This window comes from Pteropus vampyrus, unplaced genomic scaffold (genome assembly GCF_000151845.1).
Source record: "Pteropus vampyrus isolate Shadow unplaced genomic scaffold, Pvam_2.0 Scaffold24, whole genome shotgun sequence".
NCBI classification, from domain to species: Eukaryota; Metazoa; Chordata; class Mammalia; order Chiroptera; family Pteropodidae; genus Pteropus; species Pteropus vampyrus.
The window spans coordinates 5,586,396-5,610,754 of NW_011888805.1; the positions used below are offsets into that span (position 1 = coordinate 5,586,396).

Sequence of the window (24,359 nt, forward strand, 5' to 3'; positions counted from 1 at the left end):
TATGTATTTGTATATTACATTCATGTAATTATATTAAATATTTAAAAATATATATTTTGTATTAATGTATAACATATCTGTGTAGAGCAATAAGTCGTATACTTCAACATGCAAGTCATAAAACTTGGTTAGAAATAGCTCTCAATTTATTTAATGATGGCTTTAAAATTTTTTATGACTTTATAAATAATATTTATCAAAAGTTTTTCTTTAAATTCTTTTCTAACCAAAATTAAGGCATATTTAAAAGATGACCACAATTCAAGTATTGAAGAGATTTATGCTTATGACTTAATGCTAAGTTTGATTTTAATATCCTTTAATTGAGGAATTAATGTAACAGCTACAAAAAAATTCATTGGAGTCAAAATCGTTTTCGATTTATTCCATTTTAGGCTGCTTATTTTGGATTGGTGTTGGTTTCTCACTTGATAACTGTTATGACACTCTCTTTGTGTTTCCTTTTCCTTTTTTTTTTTTCCCCCCCAGATCATTTTATCTTAGCGAAACTGGCAGTTGAACTAGTAGATGGACAAAATTTCTCCTAGACTATTCATCATCCCAATTTCATCCCGGTTGAAGATACTCAAATGCCATAAGAAATCTCCTGGATTTGCACTTAGCTTTTGGATGGACACTTGTACAATGGAGAGAACTGTGTCATAGCCCCGGTCCGAAGACGTTGCCATTGCCCACAGACTGTGGGGTGGGTGTGGAAGGTTCCAACGAGGAGGGGCACTTAGCAAGCTTGCAGACACCCTGGAACATGGAAACAAGCCAGCTTTGAAAAGCACAGCTTTGGAGACGCTCCATGAGTCTGCACGACTTTCAAGAGAACTAGCACTTAAGACCTTGTGTAACAAAATGGACACTGGGGACACAGCTCTAGGACAAAAAGCTACCTCAAGGTCTGGAGAAACTGATAAAGCATCAGGTAGATGGAGACAAGAACAATCAGCCGTTATTAAGATGAGCACTTTTGGCAGCCAAGAAGGTCAGCGGCAACCACAAATAGATCCGGAGCAAATTGGGAACACAGCATCAGCACAACTCTTTGGTTCTGGGAAACTGGCCTCCCCTAGTGAAATGACACAGCAAGTCCCAGAGAAGCAATATCCACCACACCGTCCGAGTCCTTATTCATGCCAACATTCACTCTCTTTCCCTCAGCACTCATTGCCACAGGGTGTCATGCACAGCAGCAAGCCCCATCAGAGCCTTGAGGGCCCCCCGTGGCTTTTCCCTGGCCCTTTGCCGTCTATTGCCTCCGAGGACCTATTTCCTTTTCCTATCCATGGCCACAGTGGTGGTTATCCCAGAAAAAAGATTTCAAATCTGAACCCTGCTTTTAGCCAATACTCCCAGAAAAGTATCGAACAGTCAGAAGATGCTCACAAGAAAGAGCACAAACCCAAGAAGCCTGGCAAATACATTTGCCCTTACTGCAGCAGGGCATGTGCCAAACCGAGCGTGCTGAAAAAACACATCAGGTCCCATACTGGTGAGCGGCCATATCCATGTATACCTTGTGGTTTCTCTTTCAAGACAAAGAGCAATTTGTACAAGCACAGGAAGTCACATGCCCATGCAATTAAGGCAGGATTAGTCCCTTTCACAGAGTCAGCTGTAGCTAAATTGGACCTAGAGGCTGGTTTTATTGATGTAGAAGCAGAAATACATTCAGACGGTGAACAGAGTACAGACACAGATGAGGAGAGCTCTCTATTCGTTGAGCCTTCTGACAAAATGAGTCCTGGTCCGCCAGTCCCACTGGATATTGCCAGCAGAGTGGGCTACCGTGGGTCCCTGGAGGAATCGCTGGGAGGTCCGATGAAGGTGCCGATTCTGATTATTCCCAAAAGCGGGATTCCTTTACCTAACGAAAGCTCTCAGTATTTTGGCTCTGATATACTACCTAATCCGACTTTAAATACTAAGGCTGATGACTCTCACACAGTGAAACAGAAACTTGCACTAAGACTGTCAGAGAAAAAAGGACAAGATTCTGAGCCATCTCTAAACCTTCTGAGCCCGCACAGTAAAGGAAGCACTGACTCTGGTTACTTTTCTCGCTCAGAAAGCGCAGAGCAGCAAATAAGCCCTCCAAACACAAATGCAAAATCTTATGAAGAAATCATCTTTGGAAAATACTGCCGGCTTAGTCCCAGAAACACACTCAGTGTTACAACCGCAAGTCAGGAGCGTGCCACGATGGGTAGGAAGGGTATGATGGAACCATTACCTCATGTCAACACCAGGTTAGAGGTCAAGATGTTTGAAGATCCTGTTTCACAGCTGATCCCAAGCAAAGGCGACATCGACCCCATTCAGACAAGCATGCTGAAATCCACTAAATTCAACAGCGAGTCCAGACAATCCCAGACTGTTCCACCATCTATCAGGAACGAAGGAAAACTTTATCCTGCAAATTTCCAAGGCAGCAACCCAGTTCTCTTAGAAGCTCCCGTGGACTCTTCACCCCTTATTCGAAGCAACTCAATGCCAACTTCTTCAGCAACTAATCTGAGCATTCCTCCTTCTTTGAGAGGAAGTCACTCATTTGATGAAAGGATGACTGGTTCCGATGACGTGTTCTATCCAGGGACGGTAGGAATACCCCCTCAGCGCATGTTAAGAAGACAAGCTGCATTTGAACTGCCTTCCGTACAGGAGGGGCACGTGGAGGCGGAGCACCATGGCAGGATGTTAAAGAGCATCTCAGGTTCATCCTTGAAGGAAAAGAAATTGATTCCTGGGGACAGAGTTGGGTATGACTATGATGTCTGCCGGAAACCCTATAAGAAGTGGGAAGACTCTGAAACACCAAAGCAAAGCTATAGGGACATCTCCTGCTTAAGCTCTTTAAAACATGGCGGAGAATATTTTATGGATCCCTCAGTGCCATTGCAGGGCGTGCCAACCATGTTTGGAACTACATGTGAAAATAGGAAACGCCGGAAAGAGAAGAGTGTGGGAGATGAGGAGGACACCCCCATGATTTGCAGCAGCGTCGTAAGCGCTCCCATGGGCATAATGACTTCAGATTATGACCCCAAATTGCAGATGCAGGAAGGTATGAGAGGTGGATTTGCCGTGGCCGGGCATGAGAACCCTTCTCATGGTCACTCTGAGCGCTTTGACCCATGTCGACCCCAGCTGCAATCCGGAAGTCCATCTCTTGGGTCAGAGGAGTCGCCGTCGGCCACTGATTCAGACAAGATGTCAGACCTAGGGGGCAGGAAACCGCCAGGAAATGTGATTTCTGTGATTCAACACACAAACTCGCTGAGCCGACCCAATTCGTTTGAAAGGTCTGAGTCATCTGAACTGGTGGCTAGTGCACAGGATAAAGCCCCTTCCCCTTCTGAGACCTGTGACAGTGAGATTTCAGAAGCCCCTGTGAGTCCGGAGTGGGCTCCCTTGGGGGATGGCACCGACAGTGGGGGGAAACCATCTCCTTCTCAGCAAGTTCAGCAGCCGTCCTACCACGCACAGCCCAGGCTGGTTCGCCAGCACAACATTCAGGTCCCTGAGATTCGCGTGACCGAGGAGCCTGATAAACCGGAGAAGGAGAAAGAAGCCCAGAGCAAAGAGCCAGAGAAGCCTGTGGAGGAATTTCAGTGGCCCCAGAGAAGCGAGACCCTTTCCCAGCTCCCGGCTGAAAAGCTGCCGCCCAAAAAGAAGCGTCTGCGGCTCGCAGACATGGAGCACTCCTCGGGAGAGTCCAGCTTTGAGTCCACAGGCACGGGCCTCTCGCGTAGCCCCAGTCAGGAAAGCAACTTGTCCCATAGCTCCAGCTTCTCAATGTCTTTTGAAAGAGAGGAAACCATTAAGCTTGCTGCACCTGGTAAGCAAGATGAACTTGGGAAGCACTCAGAGTTTTTGACTGTCCCTGCCGGTTCGTACTCACTGTCTGTCCCAGGCCACCACCACCAAAAGGAGATGCGACGATGCTCGTCCGAGCAGATGCCTTGCCCTCACCCAACTGAAGTCCCAGAAATTCGGAGCAAATCGTTTGATTATGGGAATCTGTCCCACGCTCCGGTGGCAGGGGCGTCGACCTCCACGTTGTCCCCATCACGGGAGAGGAAGAAATGCTTCCTGGTGCGTCAGGCTTCCTTCAGTGGGTCTCCCGAGATTGCCCAGGGCGAGGCCGGGACGGATCTGGGCGTAAAGCAGGAGCAGATAGAGCATCTGCATGCCGGCCTCAGGTCCACATGGCACCATGCCCCGTCCTCCGTGCTGCCTCCTCTCCAGGCAGAGGACCCAGGGAAGCAGGTCGTGGGTCCTTGTGCCCAGCTGAGCTCAGGGCCTCTCCACCTGGCCCAACAACAGGTCATGCACATGGACAGTCAGGAATCGCTGAGGAATCCCTTGATACAACCGACATCCTATATCTCAAGCAAGCACTTGCCTGAACAGCCACATTTATTTCCACATCAAGAGACTATTCCATTTTCTCCAATCCAGAATGCCTTGTTTCAGTTTCAGTATCCTACTGTTTGTATGGTTCATCTACCAGCTCAGCAGCCTCCCTGGTGGCAGGCCCACTTCCCACACCCCCTTGCACCACACCCTCAGAAGAGCTATGGCAAGCCTTCTTTCCAGGCAGAAATTCATCCTAGCTATCCCTTAGAGCACGCTGCAGAGCACACTGGAAAGAAAGCCCCTGAGTATGCACACGCGAAAGAGCAAACTTACCCGTGTTATTCAGGCACATCAGGGCTACACTCGAAGAATCTTCTTCCAAAGTTTCCGTCCGACCAGAGCACCAAGTCAGTTGACACTCCCTCTGAGCAGGTTCTTCAAGAAGATTTCGCCTTGGCCAACGCTGGGCCTTTACAGTCCTTACCGGGAACAGTGGTTCCTGTTAGGATCCAGACCCACGTCCCATCCTATGGAAGTGTCATGTACACAAGCATTTCTCAGATACTTGGGCAGAACAGTCCCGCGATTGTCATATGCAAAGTTGATGAAAATATGACCCAAAGAACACTGGTAACCAGCGCGACCATGCAAGGGATAGGCTTTAACATTGCCCAGGTGCTGGGGCAGCACGCAGGCTTGGAAAAATACCCCATCTGGAAAGTACCTCAGACCTTACCTCTTGGCTTAGAATCCTCAATTCCCTTATGCTTACCTTCCACCTCTGACAGCGTCGCCAGCCTGGGAGGTAGCAAGCGAATGCTTTCTCCAGCCAGCAGCCTAGAACTCTTCATGGAAACGAAGCAGCAGAAAAGGGTCAAGGAAGAAAAGATGTATGGACAGATTGTTGAGGAGCTTAGTGCTGTGGAACTAACCAACTCAGACATCAAAAAGGACCTCTCCCGCCCACAGAAGCCCCAGCTGGTTCGACAAGGCTGTGCTTCTGAGCCAAAGGATGGCTTGCAGTCGGGGTCATCTTCCTTTTCCTCACTGTCCCCCTCCTCATCTCAAGACCATCCGTCTGCCAGCATGCCCTCGAGGGAGCCGTTCTCGCCCAGCTCCAGGGCACCCTCTCTCGGGCAGAAGTCCAGTGGGCCTTCTGAAAGCAAAGAGTCCTCAGATGAGTTAGATATTGATGAGACAGCCTCTGATATGAGTATGAGCCCGCAGAGTTCCTTGTTGCCACAGGGAGACAGTCAGCTCGAAGAGCAGGGACGGGGTCAGAAGCTGCCTGTTGGCATGCTGGTCCACATGGCCTCTGGCCCAAGCGGGAAAGTGGCAAACTCAACTTTTCTTTTCACGGATGTGGCGGATTTCCAGCAGATTCTTCAGTTCCCCAGTCTGCGGACAACAACTACTGTGAGTTGGTGCTTCTTGAATTATACAAAACCCAATTACGTGCAACAGGCCACCTTCAAATCCTCGGTTTATGCTTCATGGTGCATTAGTTCCTGTAACCCAAACCCATCGGGATTGAACACCAAGACCACTCTGGCTCTTCTGAGGTCCAAGCAAAAAATTACTGCAGAAATTTATACTCTGGCTGCTATGCACAGGCCTGGAACCGGCAAGCTTACATCATCAAGTGCTTGGAAGCAGTTCACTCAGGTAACGAATATTATTCTGAAAGCTTTCTGTGTTGTGGATATGATTGCTGAGCAGAATACGTAGCGAAGGACATACGATCTAAAAATGCAAATAAAACAGAGGTCAGAGTTGGGGGCGTCCTCTGCAGCGCTGGTTTTACTTAAGTTAGAGAAGCTGTTGATGTAAACTTAGTCATGAGGCCTCGGGAAGGTCCCAACCGCAAAGTGTCTCCTTCACCAGGGTGCCACAAAATTCTACCTCCGGGACTAATTCCTTCGGGTTCCTCTTCCTTCTGACCCGTGTTAATGACCTAGCAAATTGACTTTTCTTTTGACGTGAGGAATTCCGGAAATTGTGAAATAGGGACACAGAACAGGGAGTGGACGCTGAAAAATAAAATCAGGCAGGAGAGGTGCAGGGTGTCAGAACTGAACTCTGCAAACTTCGGAGAGCTTGTTCCCACTGACAATACTTTTTACTAAAATTTATTTTCTATGTATCTCTCTAAAGTATTTTTTTTCCCCCGAGCAATCAGCTGGTTTGTTCAAAAATCGAACTATCGATGCCATGAATATAAAATTATAAAAATATTAATAAGGGGCACTTTGGAATTTGCGCTCGGCTATTAAAGAAGCAAATGGAGGATTTAAAAATATATTTTACTTATTTCAGTTACCATTTCCCTTGAATGATTTTTGAAAATATTTCCTTAATAAAGATGGCTTTAATTGCTGCTTCAGAATATAGAACATGTTTTTAAAGTTTTTATTAGTGTTGGCACAGTGTAAGTGCTAAAAAAAATTTTTTTTAACAAAATGTTGAATTTATTCAGTAGACACTGTCATTCTTTTCTGATTCTATCCCTATTGTCCCTTATTTTATGTAACCAGCTCGTGGCCTTTTAGCGTGGAATTTAAGCTAATTTTCAGAGATCATGGAAAAGCTAGATTTGTGGGCTTCCTCTCTGTCACAGAGAAAGCATATGAAATGATTCTCTCTTTTTGTCCTACAGATAAAACCTGATGCGTCCTTTTTATTTGGCAGCAAACTAGAAAGGAAACTAGTGGGAAATATCTTAAAGGAAAGAGGGAAAGGAGATATTCATGGAGATAAAGATATTGGATCCAAACACACTGAGCCAATCCGAATTAAAATCTTTGAAGGAGGGTAAGGAAACATAAGTGCAAATGTAAACCATACAGTTTTAAGTCAGAGCAGTTGGTACTGAATGTCTGCATGGAAAACTTTGTATCTACTCGAGCTAGAAGTGTGAAGCAAATTACTTTTCTGTTCACGTTTCCGAAGTCTGGTTGGTAATAGATAATGAGTTCGTCCCCTTGCTTTCGTGACTCCCTTTTAATGAAAATATCCCTATGTTGTATGGTGTGAGCCTCTGCTTTAGATCTTCATGCCTCTAATTTAGTATAAAATCAACTAAATTGGTGGAATCTTGAAAGTTTATTCTTTAATATTTTAATGAGTATTTTGTTATTAATGGGCATATTTTTATTCTGTGCTTACAAAAATGCCATCATGCACACTCATGTGTAACCTTAAGAACTAGTTAATTTGTTTGTTTTATTGCTTTTATTATTACCTAAACTCCAGGCTTCATCACTTCTGGATTTCACCACTTTCATCAATGTCCTCTTTCTGCTCCAGGATCCAAGCCCGGGTACCACATTGCATTAGTTGTCATGTTTCTCCAGATTCCTCTGGTCTGTGACACTTCTCTCTCTTTAGGAATTCCTTTTTAAATGTCAAATTCTAAGTTGTAGAAACACAAGTAATGAGGTTCAATGACTTCGTTACCTGTATAGTTAAGAAAAATTACACATACGTGTAATGCCTAGTTTTAGATTTCAATAGAAATGTATCTTCAATCCAGTCAGTGGGAGGAAAAAAAACAAATTTTTGTTTTTACAATTAAAATATTTTAAAGTACGTTAATCCTTTTTAGGGGGCTATGATGTAAATAGCCTTATCTGTACAACAGATTTATAATTTAAATATTTCCATGAGCATGAATTTATTCCTATTATATTTGGAGGACAGAATAATGTTATCTGTTTGACTTATAGAATAGTAAGTGTTTCCTGATATAAAATATGAATTTCTCACATAAATTACTAGTTTGGAGATGGATGATTTAAGGGCCTCTTACGTTTGGCCCTCTTTGGATGGACATCTAGTATTTTCATCACTAAAACCGGTTATATGTAGTCATAAAGCTTGTCTAAATATTTTGTGACATCCCTCACCTTTTAACACAAACGAGAGAAATATAGATTTTACCTTTCCTCAGAGGCTGAGAGGTCCCTGTGACTGAATCAACCCTCTTTCATTCAGCAGTCTTCTCCATAGTAATGCACTTGTACTAGATTAGCGAGACCTTCAGTTACTCTATGCTTTGGGGAGCCCATCTCCACTAACGAAGGACACAAGTGACAAAGTGTATGTGAACGTTTTCTTGCTGTGTTTTGATGGTCCAGAGGGATTGTGCCCATATTTCATTTCTTCCTCCTTCCATTGCCCCGTGTGATGGGCTAAGTCCCAGTCGTGGCTTAATCTGTGACCCAACTTCTGCCTGGTGTTGACCAGGTGTTCATTCCAAGCAGTATATTACCAAGTCTCATTCTGGTGATTACAAAGTGATGACTTAAAAAAAAAAATAGTATTACTGAGCAATTTTTTTAAGTGTATGTGTTTCTTATGTAATTCATAAATTTAGTAATTTAATTAAACATACCCTTTTAATTATTTTTTCAAAATTCATTAATTCTCATTCCAAGTAGATTCATGGATCTACAGAACCATTGAATGGTAACTATTTGTTTGTACAGATTTTTCTAATATACAAATATATTTTCTATGGAATTTTACTTTTTTTTTTCATTCTGGAATTAATCAGCTAAGACTTTAAAATAGAATTATATTATTTGAAGATGAAATGTATTTCCCATCAACTATGATGATGGGCTAAAATAAACTTAAAATATCCTTCCCTAAAGAAAACTAGCTTTCTATGGAATTATTTGTTTTATTCTATATTCCTTAGGTAATTTCATCTAGTTTGGTGCAGAGAATAGTGAAATTAAAAGGTAAAAGACATTTTGCATCTTTAGGTTATTTTCTGTTTTATTACAAAAGGTGATATGAGACAAAAGATAAAGTTTTGAAGTAGAAGTTGACATTAAAAACTTCTTGTAAAAGGGGACAGATTTAAGGGAGCAAAAAGCATGCGAAGTGAACTATTCGTATCTTTGATACTACTTAATTCTCCCCTGGATTGGTACTAACCAAAAAGTAGATAATGTTAAGATTAAATAGCATCCACAGCAGAGTTGTATTTAAATATGTGGATGGATTTTCTCTCTTAAAAATCCTTCAGTGCATTAGATCAATTAAATTGAACCTGCTTTTATTCCTGATGATGGATTAACTAGGACAAATGGACAAGTTTACAATGTTCTTAGAATGTCAACAAACAAAAACAAAAACAAAAACCTGTAAATCTAGTGCCTTTAAGTGAATTAGGGCATGTTGTATGTCAGTTTACCATTTGAAGTTATAAAAAGAACTCCTCAAAAGGAATATTTTTCCAAGAATGACATTAGACCCATAATTCTAACCTAGCTGTGACTTAAAAGTTAATGATATTCATTTAACTATTTAATAAAATGCTACTGAACTTTTTCATTGTTTTCTAAACAAAATGTGACTGTCGAGCACTGGGTAGATTTCTTCTGTCGATTATCACAGAGAATACCTAAGACTTTGTTCATCTAACTGATTCGATTAAAATTAGACATCTTTTCAAACTTCTCAATTAAATCCTTCCAGAGACAAATGCAAATTTGATTGAATCTCTAGTTTTTATTATGTAACTGCACCTTCCAGACATCATTTGGAATTGAGACTCCACGTTAGTACAGATTCATGGTCCTTGGGAAGAGCAGATCAAATCTGTAGACAACAGTTGGTGAGCTCAGCTCAGCCTGTGTAAGCTAGAAATTTCTGAGACAGTTGTGTGCCAAGATTTTAAAAATAGAGTAGAAACTTGTAAAGAAGTTATCAGTTATATTAATTCTAGCAAATTTAGAGTATATGTGTGTTGTGCATGCACATCTTAAATGATGTCATGTTAATGATATATGATGATTTGAATATGTTGCTATAACTTTTTGGATGTTTCTTGGTTGGAAGTTTCACTAGAATCCAAAAGTAGTAAGGCACAGCTCTACAACTCTTTGAGGCTTATATAAGCCCGTTTGAACATCTATACCATGTCCATAGATTTCTACTTAATAGAAGAGCCAATTCCATGTTGAACTCCATGTAGAAAATAATTACATTATGCTTACAAGGCCAAATCTGTTATCTAGTTCTTCCAGGCATTTACTACATAAATTTCATAGGCTTTCTGGAAGTAAAGCTGAGTAATCCTAAAAGCCCCTCATAAAAATTTGCCATGCATATGATTAGCTTTTGGGTTGATTATATAATGCACTAAAGTATTTGAAAACATACTGGATTCTCCTTTTTTAAATAGATATAAGTCAAATGAAGATTATGTATACGTCAGAGGACGTGGTCGTGGAAAGTACATTTGTGAAGAATGTGGGATTCGCTGTAAGAAGCCAAGCATGCTCAAAAAGCATATCCGCACTCACACTGACGTCCGGCCTTATGTATGCAAGTTATGTAACTTTGCCTTCAAAACGAAAGGTATGGGTCTGATTTTTTTTTTTTTAAGAGGAAAAACACTTTTTTTTATGGCTACTTTGACTTCTGAATCCCATTTTATAACTGACTTTCATCGACGATAAGATGGTGATGTTTGTGAAAATATGACCCCACAAATATATTTTCTCCCTTATGTAAGTGATCAAAGGATGTACTTGAGACAGTGAGGCTCCATTTATGACTTAAGTAAGAGCTGTAGAGTTGGGCCCAGGCCAGTTGTCTCTGAAGGAAGTGGCTCAGAATTACCTGGATCGCTATTACTTCATGCTGGAAACGTTATGTGGTCTAGATAATCTTTGCACCACTGTAGAAATACTGCAGGAAGACAATCCAGGCAGTGACATTAGAAAAGCAAGCAGCAGCTGGGAAGAAAAAATGTGCCCATGGTCAGTTTCAAGATTATAAATAATGTAGAAATCCACAGACTCCCAGGTGGGCCTCTCCATCCACAGTTGCATTAATTATGTATAGAAATTTGATAGCTTGGGTTCTGTGTATTTATCAGCATAGAGACAATTTCTTACTCTCAGGCCACAACTGTTAATATCAGGAAATGAGGACTTGCCTTGAAATGATATTCGGTCATTTCAAAAAATGACTATTTTTCACAGATAGATTTATATTATTTTACACAAGAAGCTTGCTTTGATTACATTTCTGTCATTTTATAAAGTCATAATATGCATAAAACCAGCGTTCTCTGGATACAAACAGGAGTGAACTAGAGGTGGCTTGACTTTTGCAGCACCATGTTTTACTACTTACTGTAGGTAAGTATGTTAGAGCTAATGGGTTTGTAGACACTCCCTCACTAACTTTATATTATCTCCAGTGTTTTAACTTTAAATTTGCATACCAATTAATCTGCTCCACCACCCATCAAGAAAAATAAATATCAAATAAATAATCTTTGGTAGAGAAATGTGTATCCATTTTCTCTTATAGCCAAAATCCTGAATTGTTTGGCTTATCAGAAGTATAAATGTGTAGCCTCTTGATATATGTTTCTTTTTTATTAACAAGGTATCTATATTACAAGGATGCCTTCTTTGAAGCCAGAGGAAGGGGAAGGGAGTGTTCATTTGCATTTCAAAAGAAATAAACATAAGGTCCTTTAAATGCCATTCACCTTTTCACAGCCAATCCTTTTATATAGAATTTCACTGAGAAACTCCTTGGGAGATAAGAAATTTTAAACTTTAGTTGTAGAAAATACTGCAAATCCACCAGTCATTACAACTGATATATCTTCACTAGGCATATGATTTGGCTGCAGGTAGAGTCATGTAAAACCCTGGGTGAGGGAACGTCACAGTTTTATTAAAAAAGAAAAAAATCAAATTAAATTTGGCTCTGAACTATTGTCCTGGAGTTTAGCAGGAAATAATTTATTCTCCATCATTATTTGAACCTCCTAGTTACCCTTTGGGAATGTGCAAATGACTCAGAATCTTAAAATGAGCTAAACATCCTGGGAAACCCCACCAGTTTTTACCTCCAGCTGAGATTCCTGTTAACCAAACCCATGTCATCAGAGCTCCATGCCTGTGCCACTCCTTCAGGTGCCCTCTCTCTGCCATTCTGCTCCTCTCTCCTTGCTGTAATTCCTTCAGAGTTCAAGACATCAATAAACCAAAGCCAGGATAGGGTTCCGTCAGAGCCAGATTTCTAACTACACACCTTCCCTGAAGATGAAAGCTCAATGCCTGACTGCCTGCTGAAAAAGTATAGAACAAACACCTATTAAGATCTAAGTAAATTATCTTGACACGCCCAACATCCACACTCATCCACATACATGATTACTTGCACTCTTGAAAAAGCAGGTGATTTCCATTAATTTATAGATATAGTTAATTAACTTATAGATTTTATAATTCTTGATGATTTGCTATGAAAATCTTAGAGATTTTTAGAAAAATTGTGGATTTAATTTTTGATAAATGAGAGCAATAGGGACCTAGAAATGTGTCTGTTTGGAGTTCTCAACATATCACATAAAATTCATAGGTTTATAAGCAATAAGCAATATGTGAAGTAAAAAATAAAGTAAGTAAAATAATAAACAGTGTTCAAGTTTAGAATTGTGACTCATGTATTACAGTAATAGTAATAGTAAGCTAAACACCCCTACAAGGGGACTAAACTATTTTAGCAGGCTGAGAGTTTCCACCTAAATTCAGTGAACCTACTTTTAAAAATAAGGCATTAACTGTACATTGCTAAAGCAGCATCAAAGGGCGTAGATAATATTACGGCCCTTAAAACTGAATTGGTTCCCTGGATCTATAAGTCAAAGGTGATTGGATCAGTGTTTTCATAATTTCTTACATTCCATCTAACAATTATATAAATCTATAGAAACGCACATGCATTCATATGTATAAACATAATTATAGATATCTATATCATCATCAGACTGCATATTTGACATAAAAACCTTTTTCTTTTTTCTTCGAACAATAGGAGTTTCAAGATAAATCAAAAGGGAATATTGCTTCTCCAGAATTTAAGAAACTGCTGTCATAAAGTTTGCTAACATATGCCAGACAGATAGACGCTAAATACTGAGAATAATGCTTCTTATAAGCAGTGAGCTAAATATTCATATGGATGTTTGAATTCATTTACAGGGTTGCTTCTAACATTAGTTTGGATGTCTTTTTCTTCTGACTAGTTAGGATCTTGCGTGTTTAATCTATAGCTGATCAATGCCAGAAGGGCTGGGGTTCGGTGGGTGTGTCGATAATATTTCATCCTGAAGTTTTTCTGAGAGGTGTGACCCACTTCGGGTTTTTATGGAGTCTTAGGAGGCTGGCCCATTTGGGCCAAAAAGATAGTAGATCGTTTCTCAGTCAAGAAAGCCTGGGGTCCCTCACCGTGCTTGGTGCCTACTCTTAAAAGATATGACTCTAGACTTCTACAGTCCTTCTAGAATGAAGAAAACATGAAGCTAGGCCAAAGCTTTCGGGGTTGAATCTTCAGAAACCAGATTGTAGTGGGCAGAATCAAATCCATGTTATCTCAAGTTAGTTCATTTCACATTTAATTTTGGAGCAATCGTCACATTTGGGTAACTACTTAATTTCCCATTTTTGGGGCTGTGTTTTCTAGGAAACCTGACGAAGCATATGAAATCTAAAGCACACATGAAAAAATGCCTGGAATTGGGAGTCTCAATGACATCCGTGGACGATACAGAAACTGAGGAAGCAGGTATTTCATAATTTAGCTAACTGACCCCTTCACTATGCATGCTGCAGCTTTGTGGCCAAAGTGGTAAAATAAATTTAAATATTTTTTTAAAAAACTGATCCCATTTCAGTTTATTAAATACTAAACATAGAAAAGAAGTCTGACACATTGAATTGCTTGAAATCTCACAAATGCATGTGTGAGAAGCAATAAATGCATTTCGTGACCTAGGGAGGGGGAAAATTCTTACTATGAAAATATTTCCATCTAGAATCATAAAGGAAATCTAATTGTACTTGTGTTGTGATAGTGATTTAAATATTATGAAGCTTTTGGGGGGAATTTGAACAGCATGTTAATGTGTTAATTTTCCTATTAAGAGGAAATAGAATAGGAAAAGAAATCATCATATACCTCAATAGAAAAGTTGGGGGTCAGCCAAATCTCCTGAGATACACCACTTATACATAAGCTTATTCCTGTCGAGACAGGATTTTGCTTTCTTTTATTTATTTATTTTTTTTTTCTGTAACATCATCATTTACAGCATTACATACACATTTGTTGTGGGTTTTGTATTAGTGGTGTGATATCTTAGGTATAAGGTTCTACTCTGGAGTTTTTATTGTAGGATGAGGATGAAATCGGACACATACATAAAAAAATAAGAACCAGTGAAGGGTCACAGAGGTAAGTGTCCAGCGAGTGTTAGAGGAGTTCAGAGCTGGAACTCTCCAGGGGCTGGAGGGTTGAGGAAAGCTTTTGGAAAGAGATGGGCCTAATTCAGCTCTTAACCTTGATGTTTGGATCTTGATCTCCACCATCTATGTTCAATTATTTCAGAAACTATGGAAGATTTGCACAAAGCAGCTGAGAAGCATAGTATGTCCAGCATTTCAACTGATCATCAGTTCTCAGATGCCGAAGAATCGGATGGTGAGGATGGAGATGATAATGATGATGACGATGAAGATGATGATGACTTTGATGACCAGGGAGATTTGACACCAAAAACCAGATCAAGAAGCACCAGTCCTCAGCCTCCCAGATTCTCCTCTTTGCCTGTGAATGTTGGCACCGTACCCCATGCGGTTCCTTCAGATAGTTCCCTGGGGCATTCTTCATTGATCAGCTATTTGGTTACTTTGCCAAGTATTCAGGTTACTCAGCTTATGACACCAAGTGACTCATGTGAAGATACCCAGATGACAGAATACCAGAGGTTATTCCAGAGTAAAAGTACAGACTCGGAACCAGACAAAGACAGGTTAGACATACCTAGCTGTATGGATGAAGAGTGCATGCTGTCTTCAGAGCCTAGCTCCTCTCCGAGGGACTTCTCCCCCTCAAGCCACCATTCCTCACCAGGATATGATTCTTCGCCCTGTCGAGATAATTCGCCAAAGAGGTATCTGATACCCAAAGGAGATTTATCACCCAGGAGACATTTATCTCCTAGGAGAGATCTGTCACCCATGAGACATCTTTCACCAAGAAAGGAAGCTGCATTGAGAAGAGAGATGTCACAAAGAGATGTTTCACCAAGAAGGCACCTATCCCCAAGGAGGCCATTGTCACCTGGGAAAGATATCACGGCAAGAAGAGACATCTCTCCCAGAAGAGAAAGAAAATACCTGACCTCCATTAGAGCGCCATCTCCCAGAAGGGCTTTGTACCATAACCCACCACTGTCCATGGGGCAGTATTTGCAAGCAGAGCCAATTGTATTGGGGCCTCCTGTAAGTATAAGTAGCTTTCTGTTTTTAATATATCAGTCATAACACATTAGAACCTCTTGATAACACACTAGTGTGACATTTATAACATGGGTATCTCAGGGAGGAGTGAACTCGGTTACTGAAAATAGCAGGAAGACATTTTTATCGCTAGCTATTGTCAGTAGCATGGCCGTGGCATTACCCCAAGTGGAGTGGCATTGCGTCAGAGCAGTGGTGCGTTCCAGCTGGTAACAGGTGAGGCCTTTTTAAATGCTTTCTAAGCTTAACTAATTATAAACATGAGCCGAAACTTTTACATGAGTAGAAAAGATAGCGTCTTTGGAATGTCATGATTGCTTAGACAGACACTCTCGGGGACATTTAGGTGTCATAGTTATATAATTCTTTACCAAGTAAGGATTATGATTAAGGTCTTAGCCTTGAGTTTCAGTAACTTTTTTTTAATAAACTCATTACCTTGCTCATAGTGAGTGGACATGTGAAACTAGTGAGGAACCGGAAGAAGAGAGACTGACCCCATCAGTGTGTTTGTAAATCAAAGGCATGAACATATATGCTTTTCTTGCCACTATTACTCCCTCCTTCTATCCAGTGCACTTGCTAAGTGAGGTGGTGGCCCCAAGAAAGTGGGAAATTGGGAGAGCTGAGGGAGAAAGTATCAGAGGAGATTCCTATGCTATGGTATGTTCTCAATATAAATTAAAATAACAGTAGCAATCATGAATTATACTTCAGCAGAAGGTTTAATACAAATCCATTGAAAAGCACATGCCCTGCTTCATTCCATGGCATAGCAGACCTTGGCATCTCTTCTAGTTTGGGTAGGATTTAAAAAATTGAATGAAGCAGGCACTTAGCATAGACAGAGGAATGATACCTCTTGAGTTTGTTTGCTTTAAATGTTTTTTGTTTGTTTGTTTCCTGGTCTCTATTCTTTGCCAATCTCTCCTTGCTCTGGATTTCTGTCATGTAGATCGACAGCTTCCTTCACAGCGAAAGAGAGCATTGCCAGCTCCCAGCTCTGTCCCCTCACTGCCCTGGTGGCCTGTATTCCTCTCTCTCCTCACCTTTCCACCACCCTGAATCATAAGCTTAACTGGTCATTTTTGAACTCCAAGAAACCCCCTGCTGCATTTCCCTCCACAGCCCCAACACATTCTTGTCAGAAGCCCGCCACCAACTTTAGTCTTCATGGTGCAATTACTGCAGAAACATGCATAGCGATCAGGACAGAATTTATTTGCCAAGCTAAGAAACTAGCAAGCTAAGAAAAAAAGGTACATTTCCACAGGTTTTTGTGTCTTGGCGGTGCTGAGCAGAAAGGAGGAATCTTCTGAATTAATGCCATTGCAGCATAAATAGAGAGTGATAAATTCCTCAGATGCCAAGGTACCACACCTGTGGTGCAAAATGCTTTCTCTGGTATAGACCCAGTGATGCTGGCGGAGTGTGTGAAACCAGGCTCTCCTGTTCTGGCGTTGGCCACATGGACTGAGACTGTGTTCTGTGTGAGATGTTGGAGCACATTCACTCAATTACAGTCACAAAAAATAAGCCTTTAGTGCCAACACACGATTATTATTAAAAAATAGTAACAACTCACAGTCAACTTGGGCAAAGGAATTTTAGGAGTGGGCTACGAGAGTTCATCTAATTTTTGGATGAAAAAAGTTATTGTTGGAAGGGTATTGTTTTTATTAGTCATTGAGTTTGCATTAGTTTTTTTGTTTTGTTTTGTTTTGTTTTGTTTTTATCAGTTCACCTGGACATTTAATAGACTTGTTAAACTTTACTATTTACGAAACACAAGTGTTGAGCCTTTGACCTATTATCCAGTTTAATTATCTTTAGAGAATTTATAGCCTGTTGCTTTGTTCACATGATATGAAGGAATAGATCTGGGAATCTTCTCTGAAATGGGGGCAGATGGTCCCAAACACTTCTCATTTTATGCTTAATCACGCCATTTTTGAAGGGCAGAGATTTTCATTTTTCTGTGGTGGTGAATGAGATTCTTATTGCCAGAGCAAAATAGAATTGATGATGTATTAGATGAGTGCTTCACCCTCTCTGAAAATGTTTGATAATTGGAATAACCCTAAAAGAATTCTTTTCAATATAAATTCTATTAGCAATACCTTGTCTTATTGATTAACATTGACCAAGGGCCCACAGATACAGTGAGCATGGTGTAAAGGACCTTGTAGCCCAGCATAACATACTCATTGTTTGGTTTAGTCTGAGCAATAGGCCCCAAGGAGCGAGCAAGTTTGGGGGAGGTGATATATAATCATTGGATTGTACTGTCCTGCTGTTTCTACCCTAATATCCTAAGGTTAGTTTCAGTTTTAGAAGAGAAAGGTTGGGGGGCGGAGAGAGAGAGAGAGAGAGAGAGAGAGAGAGAGAGAGAATGCCCTCTGGTTAGTTGATTAGATAGGTAGATAGCTAGCTAGATAGATGATAGATAGATGATTGATAGATACATAGATAGATAGAGACAGATAGATAGATAGATAGATAGATAGATAGATAGATAGATAGATAGATAGATAGATAGATAGATAGAATAAAGAGGAACTAAGAGTTTTATTTATTGAGTAAATTTTTTTTGAGAGTCTGCTCTGTGTGGCTCAAGGATAAGGTTGAAATTTTTATTGCTTTTGTCCTCATCTTTCTCATAAAAGTTTTTCTTTTCCATCTTTAAATATTTGGTAGATAAAGAGTAAGGAGTCAAAGAAAAGAGTATCCTGGTCCCTGAAATGTAGTGTAGAAGAACACTGTGTCTAGTGAAATAGTCCACATTCGGTTCTGTCCCTTGCTATCTGTGTGATCTTAGGCAAGTCACTTCACTTCTTGGCCATAGTTTCTTTATCCATTTATGGCAGTTAGGGAGGTGGACCAAGCAGATTTCTGTCCTGGAAAGAACTTGCCATTCAGCTGTAAGGAATGCAGTAAGCTGACAGCTTCCTGCTGTTAGCACCTGCATCATAGGCCTCAGTTTTCAAGCCAAGGCCATGTTCTGCCCTGCAGCCCCCAGCCAGTGACTGAGCTCGGATGGCTCACAGCTTCCTCTTCCCCATTACCTTCACATGGATTATCTCCGCTGCCTTAATGTTCCCTCCCACACACACACACCGCCCCAATGAATCTCTTATACTCCTTCCTCCTCCTCAGCATTTGCTTCAGGAGGACCTACTGACACTGTTGAAAAGATGAGTGGGATAACATATCTGGTACATGGGGTACACATATACACATACACACACATGTGTGTGTGTATATATATGTACACATACATACATAGATAAGTATGCATATGCTTAACACAACCCACACATGAATTCATTATTTGTATTTCCACATCAAGATTTTTCTTACTGAAAATTAAGTAAGATAGGAATTTGTTCACTGTATTATAATTGTAAGGCCCAAATTATGAAACAAAATAAGGTTGTAAATGGAGTAAAAACCTAAACATAAAAACCTTTGTGAGAGTTTATTTGGAGGGTATAGAAGGGTGGATGGGAGGAGCGAGGATGTATGGACAGGCCCAGAAGCTTTTGAAGCGATGAAAGTGGTTGTATGATAGGAATTACTTCCAGAGTTATAATCATTTAATTTCCTATCAGTAAAGGTGTGAATATAAAACTTTTATTCTAACACAAATATAGTTTTATTGGATTTTGAACATAATGAATAAATCCTAGTTTTACAGGATACTTCATCACTCCCTCTATGAGCCTTGAGTCAAAGATCTCATGTGATGGGACATCTATCTCTCTGGCTACCTCCCAGACCCCATTCTGATTAAGAGTATGCAGTGGCCATCATGGAATAGTAAGCAAAGTGGGAAAATAGCCAAGCTACATTTTATTTTAAACTTTAAATCTGTGATCATGGTGATTAAAAGATGATTCATTTGATTATCTTCCAAGATGATTATTGTAGGCATTTCAGTTCTTCCATTTTAACTGGTGTTTGATGAAGGAAACATACCTTTTTCTAAACCAGAGCGTATACAAGAGAGGATTTTTTGATAGTATTTAAATGACTCTCATACCATAAAAATTCTCACCTTAACCTAGCTTATTAGGTCCTTATGATTATAGGGCTGATGATTAAATGATTTCCCCCACACTTCCAGGACAAATCATTTGCTTCTAGCTTGACTAAAGTGTAGCCCAGAGCAGGATAGGACCAAGCATGGCACGGAGTAGCAGAGGTGATGCATAATTTATTGTTCCTGAGCTGTTCTCACAATCTAAATAGAACTTGGATGAATCATTAATGGTATAAAGCACACCTTGACTTTTAGAATAGAAATCCATGAAATAAATTAGAACATCTTTTTGTTCTTGTCTCTCTCCTGGATTACTATCATACTTGATAGGTTTATACCTATTTGATTTTTAAGTTCTCAAAAAATAAAAACTGAATGCCTTTGGGATGACAATCTAGTAAAAGAATGAATCTCAGTGATTGAAACTGGATAATGTCATTAAAACCTGAAAATCTCACAGTTTTTAAATTGTGTTTTGCTACAGATTTAGTTATAGAAAGTAAATTCTCCATTTTCAGGGTTAGGACCCAAATTTTAAGTATTTTTAATTCATTAATTTCCCAGAAGACATGTGAGTGGAAATAATATAATCAGAGGAAGTTAGACATAATCGTCTTTGGTTCCCGGCTAGGTAACTGAGTATGAGTTGTAACCATTTGAAATATTTAATGTTAACTACTTATCTGATGGGTAGATAGTTTCCTTACAAAAACCGGCCTTAATTTGTGATTTGATGAAGATGCTGGTCTTCTTCCCGGGGTATCTCTTAGCAGGAATTTATTCCTTTAGACCAATTTGTCATCTGTTCTATAGGAAACTAAAAAAGAAAACCAGTTTTCAAGCTCATCATTCTGATTATACTTATCAACACTTAAGAAAAATATTAAAATTCTGTCCAGTATATAAACAGATGGCAAATTTATTACTTTCTCTTGAAGTTAAGTATCTAATTATAAATTATTAGTGGTTTTTGCTCGGTAAGGTTTTTCTGGTAATTATCCATTACTTTCTCTTCATTCTCTCTTACGAAAAAAAGAGCAAAAATGTATCACTAAACCTAGTGGAAAACACACTGCATGTTTTATCACATTGCTGTTTAAAAACAAAAGTAACTTTTCAAAGACCAACAGAGTCATTCAAAGAGTCTAAAGGACAACTGAGAAATCTTTTGTCTTGAAAATGAAAAATCAAAAAAAAGGGTTAGGTAGTTTTAAAGTGTTTTGAATGGACTAGTGAATGAGCGACAGAATGAATGAATGAAATAGCTGGACCGAAGTGTGAAGAGCAGTGTTTTTTAAATGTTGTTCTCTCTGTTTCCCTGTGCAGAATTTAAGAAGAGGATTACCTCAGGTTCCTTACTTCAGTCTCTATGGAGACCAAGAAGGTGCTTATGACCATCCAGGCTCCAGCCTTTTCCCTGAGGGTCCCAATGACTATGTCTTCAGTCATCTTCCACTCCACTCTCAGCAGCAAGTGCGAGCTCCCATCCCCATGGTGCCAGTTGGTGGGATCCAAATGGTTCACTCCATGCCGCCGGCCCTCTCTGGTTTACATCCTCCACCCACATTGCCTCTGCCAATGGATGGCTCTGAGGAGAAGAAAGGGGCTTCCGGGGAACCCTTCGCCAAGGATCCCTATATTATTTCTAAGCAGCACGAGAAGCCATCTCCTCACATTTTGCAGTCATCTGGTCCACCTAGCCTGCCCTCCTCTCCTCGGCTATTGATGAAACAGAGCACTTCGGAAGACAGCCTAAATGCAACAGAGCGGGAACAGGAGGAAAATATACAGACTTGTACAAAAGCCATTGCCTCTCTCCGGATTGCCACAGAAGAGGCCGCTCTGCTTGGGGCAGACCAGCCAGTGCGGGTGCAGGACCCCCACCAGAAACCCTCGGGAAGTGCACATGTTAGCATTAGACACTTTAGTGGACCTGAGCCAGGTCAGCCCTGTACCTCAGCTACCCACCCTGACTTGCATGATGGTGAAAAAGACAATTTTGGTACATCACAGACTGCATTAGCTCACTCCACGTTTTACAGCAAGAGTTGTGTGGATGACAAACAGTCGGGCTTTCACGGCAGCAAAGAGTTACCTTCAAGCACAGAGGAAGGCAAAGAACCTTTATCAGAAAAGAGTCAGCTACATTGATCTAAGATGCATGGAGACTTTCATTTCCACATTTTCTTATTTTGTTTTGTTTTTCTAGAAATAGAGGTAATCAAGTTTATAGCATGCCTGTCCTAAGTTACAGTAGTTTGCTATTATATATACTTTTGTTATATCAAAAGAATTAGGTAAATTAACAAGTCATCATGAGCCTGACCAAAACAAAATTTGAAATTAACCTATTGGGTCTGGTACTTTTAAAATTGTACAGATGTTTGTGCCTTTTCTTTACTTTGCTTATATTCTTATAAGCATTTTTTAGCAGTAATTTGTACATATTTTAGAATTTGTGTATCTGCTTTGTAATAAATGTAATTTCTTTCCTTTTTTGGACACTTGGATCTAAATGATGTAAAGCAAAACCGCATCAATATATATGTGAGGTTGCACTAAAACATATTTTTATATGATTAAAACCAAACAGCTTTTATGTACAGCTCTGATTCTGTAATACTAATATTTATTTACTTTGTTTCATAAATTGTACATTTTTTCTTAATGTTGTGGATTGCTTTTCTATGTGAAGCATGGGATTTACTGTTGCGTAACTAGAACAAAAATGTATATTGTAAACAAGATATTTAAACTAGAGTATCTTATTCTGCACTTATGCATTAGTTAAAAAAAGACAAAGGATGTATCAGTCAGTTCTTAACTCTTGTAAATTTTTTTGTCTCTTGTTTGCTGGATTGACTATAACTTAAGTGCTGATTGTGATTTTAAACTGATAGTACCGTAAAGCATTAAAGTAAACAACGTGCTATTGTGAGTTTTTTCAAAGCTTTATAAATCAGTTATAAATAATATTAAAAGTATTTGGTCTTATGTGAACATGTTGATCTATATACTCATCTAAAAATATGGGAAAACATTCCGCCCCATGTAAATATGTACAAGTGCATCACTGGTACAATTTTATGTAACTCGGTTGGACACTAGGTTGCCACAGACCTATGCTAGGGTGTCTTTAAAAATTAAAGTGACAAAGCACATGGGACTGTGTAGAGCTTGGTTATCGGCCGGCCCGGTGGCTTGGCAGGCAGTGCTGTGCGCTGCCCGTGGAGGAGACCTGGGCTTAGAGATCTCCTTGGTTCTTGCTGCACAAGTTGGTGACTGGAACTAAGGCTACTACAGAGGGATCGCGCTTGGACTCTGAGGGGTGGGAGTGAAAGCGGGGAAGAGGCATGGAGACCTACCTGCTCACCAGCCCTTCCTGTCAGCCAGTTCACACGGTAACAGGGTTGGCATCAGCTTTAGGAGAAGCCACTTTACCCTTTTGAAGAGGGGGAGAGTGTCACACTTCTGGCTATCTCAGGGGGAAAAGGAGGGAGAAGCTTTCCAGGGAAAAGAACTTGTGGGAGGATGATGTCTTTTGTATATAACATTCACAGTGGGCTTTGGTTGGTGCTGAAAGTGGGCGGAGCCTTCGTAGGTCCAGAAGAATAGAAGAAAGGGAGGGGCACAGCAGCATGTGTGCACACACATGCGTGTGCACACACACACGATCTGGGTTATCTTTGTGCTATATAGTGGATTATAATTCTGTGAAACCAAGTTTGTATATTGAATTACATTAAGGAGTGTTCTTTAAAAAGAAAAATAAATATACAATTACATGCTTGAGGTGTCTAGTTTTTATGTGTTGTTTTACATTTGAATTTCCCAATCTCGTTTCTAAGAAAATTTTGATACCATTAACATACCCTCTGTGCTCTTACTTGCTAGGCTCTGCCCATCCCGAGGTATGCTGATAGGAATGCTTTTAATAACTGATAAGGCAGTCATTGACTTCCATTTGTCATCTGATTAGAACAGATAGTGGTCACCACAGTGGAACTCTAGAAATGGAGTCATTGGGACCTAAGCATGGGCGTGGGCATAATACATTGTATCTTAAAAGAGTCATGAATAAAGCAAATTGTCATTTCCCTTTCTGCCTCCCTCTCAGTATACTTACATATCTGAAATTCCGCTGGGGAAACCTCTTTTAGATTTTTGCCGAGTTGACTGAAAGCAAAAACCAACTGGAATACATAGACTGTAAAATATCCACAAATCACAGTTCTTTTATTACAAAAGAGAAGAACCTTTTTAATAATGAAAGTGGAAGCTCATTAAAGGTCAAAATCTATCAGTATTGCCATTATAAAAATCTCAAATTGGCGAATTTATAACTTAACTATTTTGTTTTATGAGTCAGACTGTCTTTTAAAACTATGTTTTACAAAGGTGAATTAAAGGTCAACATAGCCAGTCTAATATCTGTCTTTCACAGCGAGGAATCCTTAAAACATTTAATTACATAGAGTAACGCATACGTCTTACTCTTCCTTGTATGTGTGTGTGTGTGTGTGTCTGACTGTGATTCCAAGCCAAATCAAATCACTCTACTTTCTCCTCTAATTTATTTCATATATTCTCTCATTTATAAAACAGTT

At 40.0% G+C, this 24,359-nt stretch overlaps 1 protein-coding gene across 5 annotated transcripts in view; it reads left to right on the forward strand.

The window, feature by feature from the left end:
- The window catches only part of HIVEP2 (human immunodeficiency virus type I enhancer binding protein 2), a 185,693-nt gene extending 162,151 nt beyond the window's left edge, over positions 1-23,542 (forward strand). For all 5 annotated transcript variants that reach the window (XM_023528378.1, XM_011356136.2, XM_011356134.2 and 2 more), the window contains exons 5-10: positions 490-6,033; positions 7,025-7,179; positions 10,565-10,740; positions 13,873-13,974; positions 14,797-15,692; positions 21,079-23,542. In XM_023528378.1, coding sequence (XP_023384146.1) covers positions 865-6,033; positions 7,025-7,179; positions 10,565-10,740; positions 13,873-13,974; positions 14,797-15,692; positions 21,079-21,903 — 7,323 coding nt within the window. In that variant the 5' untranslated portion in view covers positions 490-864 and the 3' untranslated portion in view covers positions 21,904-23,542. The remainder of the gene's footprint in view (positions 1-489; positions 6,034-7,024; positions 7,180-10,564; positions 10,741-13,872; positions 13,975-14,796; positions 15,693-21,078) is intronic.
- Positions 23,543-24,359: the final 817 nt, after the last annotated feature.